The sequence below is a fragment of the Drosophila mojavensis genome, unplaced genomic scaffold (genome assembly GCF_018153725.1).
Source record: "Drosophila mojavensis isolate 15081-1352.22 unplaced genomic scaffold, ASM1815372v1 contig_277, whole genome shotgun sequence".
NCBI lineage: Eukaryota > Metazoa > Arthropoda > Insecta > Diptera > Drosophilidae > Drosophila > Drosophila mojavensis.
This window is the reverse complement of record NW_025318822.1, coordinates 1,014,610-1,025,066: the sequence shown is the minus strand read 5'-3', so window position 1 is coordinate 1,025,066 and position 10,457 is coordinate 1,014,610. Positions and strand designations below refer to the sequence as shown.

General features: G+C 40.7%; 2 protein-coding genes and 1 long non-coding RNA gene across 8 annotated transcripts; 1 reads left to right on the top strand and 2 right to left on the bottom strand.

The window, feature by feature from the left end:
• Positions 1-4,635: 4,635 nt before the first annotated feature.
• On the bottom strand, positions 4,636-7,640 carry LOC6574016 (LIM and senescent cell antigen-like-containing domain protein 1). 4 transcript variants are annotated; one of them, XM_015167228.3, is made up of 7 exons: positions 7,545-7,640; positions 7,161-7,259; positions 6,169-6,288; positions 5,798-6,103; positions 5,600-5,741; positions 5,275-5,533; positions 4,636-5,210 (listed from the first exon to the last, which is right to left on the bottom strand). In XM_015167228.3, exons 2-7 carry the CDS (start codon positions 7,172-7,174, stop codon positions 5,014-5,016), a joined length of 1,038 nt encoding a protein of 345 aa, XP_015022714.2. In that variant the 5' UTR covers positions 7,175-7,259; positions 7,545-7,640; the 3' UTR covers positions 4,636-5,013. The 4 variants fall into 4 exon arrangements, with proteins under 4 accessions (XP_015022714.2, XP_015022715.2, XP_015022713.2 ...); XM_015167229.3 differs by lacking the exon at positions 7,161-7,259; XM_015167227.3 differs by lacking the exon at positions 7,545-7,640 and having other exon boundaries at positions 7,161-7,459.
• On the top strand, positions 6,575-7,311 carry LOC122757054. Of its 3 annotated transcripts, none has more exons than XR_006356951.1 (2): positions 6,575-6,962; positions 7,034-7,311. It is a non-coding gene; the product is annotated as an uncharacterized LOC122757054 (long non-coding RNA). The 3 variants fall into 3 exon arrangements; XR_006356953.1 differs by having other exon boundaries at positions 6,575-6,974; XR_006356952.1 differs by having other exon boundaries at positions 6,575-6,983.
• Positions 7,641-7,886: 246 nt separating the features above from the next.
• Positions 7,887-9,006, bottom strand: LOC6574015 (adult enhancer factor 1). Its single transcript, XM_002000037.4, has one exon. It carries the CDS (start codon positions 8,830-8,832, stop codon positions 8,188-8,190), a length of 645 nt encoding a protein of 214 aa, XP_002000073.2. The 5' UTR covers positions 8,833-9,006; the 3' UTR covers positions 7,887-8,187.
• Between the last annotated feature and the right edge of the window lie 1,451 nt (positions 9,007-10,457).

The following is a 10,457-nucleotide window of genomic DNA, read 5'->3' as shown; positions in this document are numbered from 1 at the left end:
ACCGTTGCTCTCGACGAAGTCTAACCTTACATACATTATAAATCATACATATACATCACGCTCAATCGCTTAAATAAGTATATATGCTATATGCTCTAAGTATATATGCTATAATGAATGTGTATATAGTCAATGGTCATTGAATATAATTACAAAGATATCATTCAGTCCACCCACTCGCATCGACACCCACCGCATTGCCAATGCAATCTTTCAGCTGCGGCAAGCGCAATTCCTGGCAAGCAATGCATCCAAGCGCAGCTGAGTTAGAAGAGGTGCCTGCGTTTCCGCTAACCTGTCGGCCTGCTAGTCAATTGTGCAACTGCCCCAAGTGTCAAATTAGCCAAAGAGCTGGCGCAGACTCAATACAAACTTGCAACTGCCAACAAGCAACTGGCGACTGCCAATTGGCAATTGGCAATGGGCAAATGGCAAATGAAATGCTCACTGCCAGCTTGTTCCAGCTCGCACACTAGCTGCCGGCCAGCTCGGAGCGGGCGTCTAATTTTCCACGAATCGAATTCAGGTAAGGGGTGGCCGTTTTCAATACCAATCAGTCATGATCTAAACGGGTATAATAGGTTTGAATCTAAAGATATCAAAGCAAGCCAAATAGATCTTTGATTCCATTGAATATATTCCTTTCAAATATATTAAAATATCAATGTATATACTATGATATTCCATTTGGAGCATAATTTAGGATATCTTCAAGTCGAGCATGCCCGACTGGAGCACTTCTACTTGCATTTGCATTTGCATGTGGGTGGTCAGCAAATTGCCAGAACGTGAGCACAATTTTAAAATTAACGGCAAGTGGTTAGAACAGCAGCAGCAATGGGCAGACAGATAGACGGACGGACGGACGGACGGATGGCCCAACAGACAAGCAGCGCATTCCAGCCACAAAACTGATGCAATTAATTGCATAAAAGTTTTAAAACCGTCAGCATTTCCCAACTCCTCTAGCACCCAATAGAACAATGGCGTCTTGTGCAAACTATGCAACAACAACAAACAGTAACAACTACAGCTACAACAACAACAAGAACGTGGCCATAATCGGAGCCACATCGTCGTCATGGTCGTGCCTTTCAGTTTGAAACGTGATCGATAGACTCTGACTACTACTAGCCTGAGCTCATGCAACAACAACAACACAAACAACAACTACTACAAATTGGACTCTTTTAGCCGTAGACGTAACCAAATGTTTTGGCCTCAGTCAAATTATGTTCTTTGCCTCCTTTGATAATGAAACTGCAAATTGAAGTTGCTATTGTTGTTGTTATTGTTGTTGGTGCTTTTATTGTTGTTGTTGTTGCTGCATCTCAAACTGTTTGCTCACACCGTCTGAGGCAGCGATCTTGAGCATCAGAGTGCAACGCTAATGATTACGTGTTATCGTGTTGTAATTTTGCATAAACCTCTAATGACTGCTGACTCGGCTGGACTGCAAGCGGATCCATCCATCCACCCATCTATCCACCCATGCAGCCATCCATCTACAGATCGATTCAATGCTTCGGGTTATATGGTTTAGATCATGGCAGCGGACACTAACTAGACTCATCATGGAGCGTTAACAAGCTCATTTTTTTCAAACCTGACGTGCTGAGTGCCCAGGCGGACAGCGGAATCAGCGAGCCAAGTTAGAAGTTGGCCAATTTCGTAGCACTTACCCCGATCATAAATCGTTAATCGTTAATAATGGCATTTATTGTGCTATGCACCAAACAATCGAGCTACCCATATACAAAAAGCATTTTATATAGCGAAAGTGAGCAATATTTTAATCTACAACGAATTTTAATTTATACAATTATCTTTATATTTTATTATATTTATTAAACAAATGAAAAATTCTTTTAAGTTGTTGAAAATAATCGACGGATATCATAATCTTCGAATGAAGGAACCGACAATTGTTTCTAAGTATATTTTCGATTTTGCCAATTTACTTCTCTTATTCTCCCCCTCTCTCTCTTTCTCTCTCTCTTGCTCCATCTCTGTCTAGCCCTCCTTCTCACTGTATTTCTGTCCTTTGCCTCTTACTGTCTCTTTCTCTCTCGCTCCCTCTGGCTTTTTGTATAACTCTGTATTTTCTCTCGCTCTCTCACTCTCTCGTTTTAACTGACTGCTTCTTCCTCGTTTATTCACTCTATTTTTGTCTTTACCGATTATCTATTATCTCTAACGCTCTCTGTGTTTCTATATTTCCGACATTCTCTCTATCTCTGCCTTTTTTCCTCTTCCTATTTCACACTCTTATATTCAACCCCGCCAACGCTCTATTCTAACCTTAATTATTACTAATTTATTTGAATACAAGTAGGGTTTGCTATAAAAAACATGTTTTCCCTTCATTGTCTTATATAATAACAACACCCTCGCAACACATTCTCTTTCTTTCCCTGAGTCGCAAAACAATTAATTCAAGATAAATACTTGTACCTTTACAGAAACTTGATACACCAGAATATAGACCAAGGCATCACCGTTTTCTATTAGCATTTCTACGATCGTAATCGACACATTGTCATAATGTGCCACAAATGATCGCAGTGACAATATCAAGCGATATCATGGAATCTCTCGTCTGCTAGCCAATCAACACCTACAACCAAATAGATATCGCCCAACTCGATGCATGATAAAGTATTTCGCCAGATTGTTCAAACGAGCTCGAACACGGTTATCCACAATGATTGAACTAAATTTTCATTAACCGATGCCCGTAGACAAAACGTTTTCCTGCTAAAAACCTACTCCAAACGAACTCGAGAGCATATTAAATTGAATTTTTATGTTCTCACAAAACATGAAAATTCATGATGCCGGGCACTGGGAACAGATCGTACCATAATGCTGAAGCACTGGCCATGGCCCCATCCATTGCTGCTGATGGTGGTGCTGGTGGTGCTCGTGGTGCTGCAGAGTGTGTGGGTTAATAAATGGGCCCCCAATTGGTCAATGGTCGGAGACGAGAAGCGTTGCTAAATTATGGTTATTTAAATAAACAGCACACGATTTGATTTGGCGGAGCAAAAGTGTTGCCGTGGCCGCGAAATGCGAGCGCCTCTCAAATTGGACAAGGGCTCAAGCAACTGTGGACGAGCCGGAGAAGTCTGGAAATTATGTTGTAGCTGCACTGATCGTGCCCTCGCTCGCTCGCTCACGCGCACTGGCGATAGATTCGTCTTGGGGGTTGTGCCATCAGGCCATGATTGAGTAACGCCCATGACTGGCACTGGGCCATCTAATTATGAGTCCAGCTGGTGAACGTTGATTGCAACAACAGCAGCAGCAGCAGCACAAGAGGCAGGGACTCGACTCTGAGCATCATTAGCTGATGAGCAGCGTAGCCTCCTGATGGCCTCTCTGATAAGCAAACATATAAAATGCAATGTGCGTTTGCCATACGGCGTGACCTTTGCCCCCCGCCAACTTTCGGGCCCCCAGATCGGGCGTTGCGGCGTTTTGTTTATTTTGAAGCTATAATTTAAGCGAGTAATTGCACGCTGGCGGCCAGAATTTGTAACTAAACTGCAAATTAGCAGCCAATTCTCCAGCCGATTAATAACCATAATTATTGGCTCAAACGCTGACGAGCGAACGTCGCAGCCAGAAAGAAGACGAAGCTGCTGCTGCTACGGATGCCCCGGTGAGGATCTTGATGAGGAGGGACTCGGATGCGCCAACTCTCCGACTGAGCTGCTCAATTGCCAATTCGTGATACAGATACGGAGGGAGAGACGCGACGCGACGGGACGCGTATGAAGAACGAGCAGAAGGCTCGGCCCAACCCGACGCGATGCGGCGCAGCAGCAATTTAAATTGTGAGCGCGTCTGGCTTAATTACATGAAACTTGGATATATCCAATGCACCAGCAACGATTCTGGATATAGCCGAGGGCGCACTTGTCCGAATCCAAGTCCGCTTGATAGGCATGTGTCTAATGAAGGTTCCTAATTAATGTGCGTTGTCTTCGTTTCTTTTGGGGCAGTCGAAAAAGTGAAACTGCCAAACGTGTTGAAATGCAATGAGTGCAAAGGACTTTGGCTTGGCAGACAACCATACCAGCTCCGTTTAAGCCCATGACAAATTAATAAACGTCGATGCCCCATTATATTGTCTCCCTTAATGCATGCAATAAATTGCATCTTCATGTTGGCTGAACAAATATAGATATCGCATTGCCAGAGCAAACCAATTATATTATTAATAACACGGAAGTCAGAGAAAAGAAAAATCACTGAAGAGACTAATAATAAAAGCTATTGGAGCGAATTTACAAAGAGTTAACTTCGAGAGTCTTCGAGTGGAATATATTTCATCCTAGGAGCTAATAATACTTGAGCTGCATTAAATTAAAATTACTATCCATACAAAAGAAAATATTTGTGATATTCATACATTTATCTGTTGGCTAGCAGCCATTCGCATTTGGAATATTCTTCCTAACAGGTTTAAAAATTCAAAACAGTAGTCTTAACCGCCAAATTCTTCGATAATTTATCGATTCTAACAGGAGCTTAACATTGCGTTAGCAGCAAAGTTTTGCTGCCGTATGGCGGATTATTTGCTTTGCCTATATTAATTTTAGCAATGCCCCAAGAAAATAGAATTCCGACTACCATTTAAATTTTATTATATATTAAAAACATTTATGTATATAAATAAAATTCAATTAGATAACAGCTGCCAGTACAATATGTTTGTGTTATGTTTGCCGTTGTAAAACAGCTACAAAAAAAATATTAAGCGATGCCAGAACTGTACACGCCTTTAGTTTAGAAATTATTACAGTACAACGGAAATTAAAAGTTTACAGTTATATGAAAAAGGCACAGTGTTTTGTTTAGTTTTGAGAATTAACATTGAATGTTAGAAGTGGACAACTACAAACAAAGAACTAAACGGCAATAGGCACTTTGACTTTACACGTTTTGGTGTAGATTTTGTGTGCTGGAAAAGCTGAGCTGGACAATTGAATGCTACAACTTATTCCACTAGACACTCTTCTTCATGGTCATCTCGTGGGCGGTGCGCAGACGTCGTCGCAGTTCGTTGGGAAACCGTTCGTAGCATTTCTTGCACACTGGCTTTTCATCGTACTCGTAGAATTTCGATTTTTGCGTCATTTTCGTATCGCACACGGAGCAGGCAAAGTGATGAACGCACCATGCCTTGTTCAATGCGGTGAAAACTGAAATGAAAATGAAATAAAATGTATTCGAAGTAAATATATAAAACAATAAGCTCTAGCTAACCATCTCCAGCAATGACTTGATTGCAGACAAAGCACAAATTGCCAAAGAGCTGATGATAGTGCGTCTCACAGTATGCCAGTCCGCGCTTCTCGTAGTGGCGATGACCCAGGAAGGGTTTCTCGCACTTGGCACAAACGAAATGCTCAACGTGCCAGTGTTTGCCCAGCGCTGTGACCACACGCTCCTCAATGGGTCGGCGACAGGCGCCACAAATGGGAATACCCATCTTGTCGTGACAGCGAAGACAATACAGTTCGTTCTAAATAAAAATTTAAGCAACTGTTAAAAATATAATAGTCATATGTAGAGCTAAATTTATATCCACCATATCGTTCGCGACCAGGCCAGGCCGACTCTTGACTTCGCGCGCTGTGGCATCCAATTCTGTGCCACAGGCTGAACAGTTGAAGTGATAGCCATGATACACTTCGCCACGGAATCGCAACGGTTCCTCGTCAATCAGGCCGCTAAAAAGATCTGGGTTAGTTTATCATTTCGAGTATTTGAGACCACGCCCACTTACTGACACTTTTGGCACACATAGCGACCCGTTATCTCTGCCTTCACCTTGGCATTGCATTCATGGCAAAGTGCACGATTTTGGTTGCGAATGAAGCCACTGTCGGCCAGCTCTTTGGCGCACAATTGACACCGGAAGCACTGCGGATGCCAACTGGCGGACATGGCTTTAATGACACGTCCAATTACGAATTCGCCGCACTTGTTGCAACATGGTGCGAATAGCACATGGAAGTCCCGTTCACAGTACTTGCGTCCTTCGAACTCGTAAAAAATGCCATCCTGAAACGGTCGGAAGCACTGAGCGCAGCTGTAAGAGGAAATATAAAAAATAACAATACAATTATCAATCAAATATATCGAGTGTGCACTTACACAAAGCATTGCGTGTGCCAGAGCTCGCCGTTGGAATTGACAATCTTCTCGGTGGGCTCGAATCCGTCAGAGCATCTCGTGCAATGCATTGCACCCAGCGACATATTAATGGCCTGAACTCTGCAAGGGAAGAAGGATAAACCATTTAGGATTAGTATAGATCACATTTTGAAATACACATGATTAGCAATCAGTTACACTTCAGCTTTGGAGTACATCATGATGAAGGCTTTCGCTCAGAACTGTGTGGGGTAGCGCATGGAAATGACAACTGGAAAACGGAGACGTTTTGGGGAACGTAAAGTTTGCGTGTCTGGCTTATCAAGCAAGCGAACCAGCATTGTTGACGCGAATGAATCATATTTCTGACGAATGTTAAAAAGCTTTGCATTCCTTGTGGATTGATTTGGGCAATGTAGTCATAAGTAGCTTCGGCTTCGGTGCACTGCGAGTGTCGACAGTTGAAAAGCAATCGTTGAACAAAGCAGATGGGCGGAGGGTCAGCTAAAGTAGGAGTTAGATTTGCAATCGAAAAGTGTGCATAATTTGAATTGAGCACCACTGCGAGACGCCAAATCACACACACACACACACACTCGCACAGCTACATATACACACATACGCCACTAGGTAAACAACACAACTGTGCGGCAGCGGCGGCTATAAATAAATTTGAATGTTGCCATGACGTCATCGATGGAGTAAACATCTGGCGCTTTAACACCAAGAAAGTGCAACTTATGCGGGCAGCAAATACCCAGCACATGTCTCACAGATACCAAAAAGTCGAAATGGTCTGCATAATTGTATTTGGAGTGAGTTTTAAGTGATGATTGTGCTTTTTCTAATCAATTAAATTTTGCAGCACCTTGACCAAAAATTAATGAATGAAGCAAAGCGAAATTTGGGTCACTTCTAGCGTTATGATGATAATGACGATGATGTAATATCGTTAATATTTCAATTTGGAATGTTCTGCTTGTTTCGCTTACTGAACGGGCGGCATTTCTGGTAATTGGCTTTCACTTGTTGCACTTGTTGCAGCTCGCCTCAGTCAATTTCTACGTACACGCTCGACGTTTTTAGCTTCACTGAAAACGGCAAACAAAATATAAAAGTATCTTTTCTATAAATCAGTGTTGATTGTTCAGCTATTTTATGGCCGAGTCCGGTTTCTTAACTATATATGAATTTCTCTCAATTTAGCTAAAATGGCCAACACTGCTCATATTTGTGTTTGTGGCCACCAACAACAACAAGAACAACAACAGTGGTCTTGCCAAATTGGGCGTACATCTGAAACTCTTATCTTATTATTTATGCAATTGATTCGTGGGCACTTTGGATGTCTATATCCAGTGATTAACTCTATTTACCTATAAGAACACTGACACAAATTATTTAAAGCAATATTAGCTTTTTCATTAAAATTCTCACTCAATTAAAATTGTTCGTTTGGTATATGTTCAATCGAACTATTCATTGAGCGAACCAAGGTAATTTCTGTTGCTCGACTAGTTCGCAATGAATGAACATTTTCTGTTATTCATGACGACTGTTAACTTAACATTTTGTTACTGATCTCTTAACAGAGCTGCCTACTTTCTAAAATAAAACACCGTTCTTAACTAAATAAACATTTATAAAACTAACCGCAATATCTATGAATTTATGTATTCATATTGTTGATAGGTATAAATGATCCCAATGCATTGAAATGGCTTTAGATAATTTGTATATTATGTTTGATCTACTTGGGAAGATAAAAGGAATATAAAACTGATAAAATTAATAAGTAATTAAATTTCGTATTGAGAATGTTGTAAATTAAGAGATATTCTAGCTCGACGAACATACTATAGTTTTTAGTTTTGTTTACATTTAATTGCGCTCTGCATAGCAGATAAATTACACTTTCCAGTACATCATGTTTGTTTTTAATGTATTTTAATGTATTACGCATGTGTTGGTGTATGTATCGCATTTACAACTGTATCCGAATTTGATCTAATATCCAAACTAGCATTTGTGGATCCTTATATGATTTTGGAGAGTACTCTTTTGCCGGAACTGTTTGGGGCAGTAGGAACAGTTGTACGGTTTCTCTCCAGTATGGATCTTCATGTGATTGTTGAGCGTGGCCACTTGCCGGAAACTTGCATCACAGATCTTGCATTTGTATGGTTTCTCGCCCGTGTGCGTCTTAATGTGGTTTACCAGGGTACTCTGCTGGGAGAAGAAGCGCCGGCAGACGCTACAGCCAAATGGGCGATCGGGATTGTCGCTTCTTAACATATTAATGGTGCCCACGTTTAAGCGAGGGGTCTGTTCGGTCTGGTTAGGTTCAGTTTTTGGATTTATTGGCGCTGTCCCCGTATTGCCTGCCGTAGCAGCGGACGCCGCAGCAGCCGCTGCATTGCTCGCAACCAAAGAGCTTACTGTTGTGCTGCCTTCAAGGAAATGCAGCAGTGGATGATGCTCCAGCTGCAGAAAGTTGGGCGTTGTGCTGTGCAGGTTGTTTTGCAGCAAGCCATTTGTCAGCTGTTGTGCACCGTGTCCAAGATGCGCTGGCATTGCTGTGTGCTCCAGTCTGGCTGGCTGACTGACGAGATTCGTGTGCGTCCTTATGTGGTTGATGAGCGTGCCCTGCTGCCTGAACTGCATGTGGCAGTAGGTGCACGTGTACGGCTTGTCGCCGGTATGTATTTTTTTGTAATTGGCCAGCTTCGTTAGCTGGCTTAAACACGCCTGATATAAATATATTTCAATATACTATTTATTTAACACCCTAGTTTCTCAAGTCGAAGTTAGCAGAGAAGAAGCTATAATCGATTAACATATCGATAAGCCACTACATTAACAAGGCTGTGAATATTGTGGATCTTAATTTGGACAAAGTACTTCGATACTCAGTAAATACAAAAATGTCTAAAAATATATTTTAAAACTTTTTGAATAATGAAATATTTTATCAAACAAAACATTTTTTACATTTTTGTTGTACTAAATAAATAAATAGTTGAGTTGCCCACCAATAAACCAGTATATTCGATCAAGTAGTTGCTAAGTTTGAGTTAAGTTGGCAGTCCAGTGTATGAGGAAATTTATTTAAGGAACCGATAAAAAATATCGTGCTTGAATTTACGCGCCTAATCTTACATTTATTTTAATTTGTAGATCAAAATTGTATTTACAAGTAATTTGCTGTAATACCGTAGCATATATATTTAATTACTTTATTTCTATTGATAATAATAAATAAATTAATTATTTCTGTACTCTGATGAGTTAATATGCTGAAACATTTTTGAGTATAGTTGATACGAGGAAATTTTGTTCAGTCAGTACAATTCAATATACGCAATATTCTATTCTGAATACTAATATAATTGATGCCTGATCTGTGAATTACACTTCCGCCTGACAGTGTGAGGTTTGCAATTTCTGCTTTTCAGTTTCCGCATTGCAATTATTGCATTTTATACAAGCTTAACTACAATCAAATGTCTGTTCGTACATATGTAAGTAAATATGTAATTGTAATGAAACCTTGTAGTTTTATGAAGCTTCTTATCATTTTATAACAGTACCTTTATCCTACTATCAGCCCATTAAAAACCAGGCGCGATTCGATCAACGACTTTTGTTTGTCACTACATAATGAAAGCAAACAAAGCGTCGTCGAGGCCATCTGAAAAAAATAAAATAAAAATACAATAACAAAAAGAAGACGAAATCAAATAAACAACACCGAAAGGTGGCGCCTTACAATGTTGCCTGTGTTCTACCAGACAAATGGCACGTAGCAACAGTTGGGACGCTATAATTAAATTACAAATGATTCTCTTATGCTCATGTGTGCTAGACTGTTCTGGGAACGACATGTAATAGAGCTAGAGCTTAATATGGCTAAACTTTGACAATCGATCCGCTGTAACAGAGCCCACAGATTGTCTCAAATAGTCGGCTGCAAGCGGAAACAGTGGGTGTCTAAATATAACTTAAATTATGCTATTTATTATTGCAGCTGGCGCAAAAACCGGCAAACCAGACAAACAACAACAACTCGCCCCTTGTTTGCGAGTTTGTGCATATGCATTAACATACCGACACATGCACAGTATTTGTATGTGTGTGTGTCTATATACTGCAACTCGTAAAACCAGTTGCTTCCAAACTGTTATGCAGCAATTGACCAGTTGCTCGTAAACTGCCACGCAGCCATTAATCTTTAAAGTTTTCACAGAAAAATTCCAAAAATGTGCATTGACGAATACCTAAGCAAAGCG

What these genes read in the sequence shown, in the direction of transcription:
- LOC6574016 (XM_002000038.4), bottom strand. Translation starts at nt 6,389, where the DNA reads ATGATGTACTCCAAAGCTGAAGT. An exon ending in GCCTGGTCGCGAACGATATG is followed by an intron (nt 5,534 to 5,599) that starts GTGGATATAAAT and finishes ATTTTTATTTAG; the next exon opens with AACGAACTGTATTGTCTTCG. An exon ending in TCAAGTCATTGCTGGAGATG is followed by an intron (nt 5,211 to 5,274) that starts GTTAGCTAGAGC and finishes TTTTCATTTCAG; the next exon opens with TTTTCACCGCATTGAACAAG.
- LOC6574015 (XM_002000037.4), bottom strand. Translation starts at nt 8,832, where the DNA reads ATGCAGTTCAGGCAGCAGGGCACGCTCATCAACCACATAAGGACGCAC.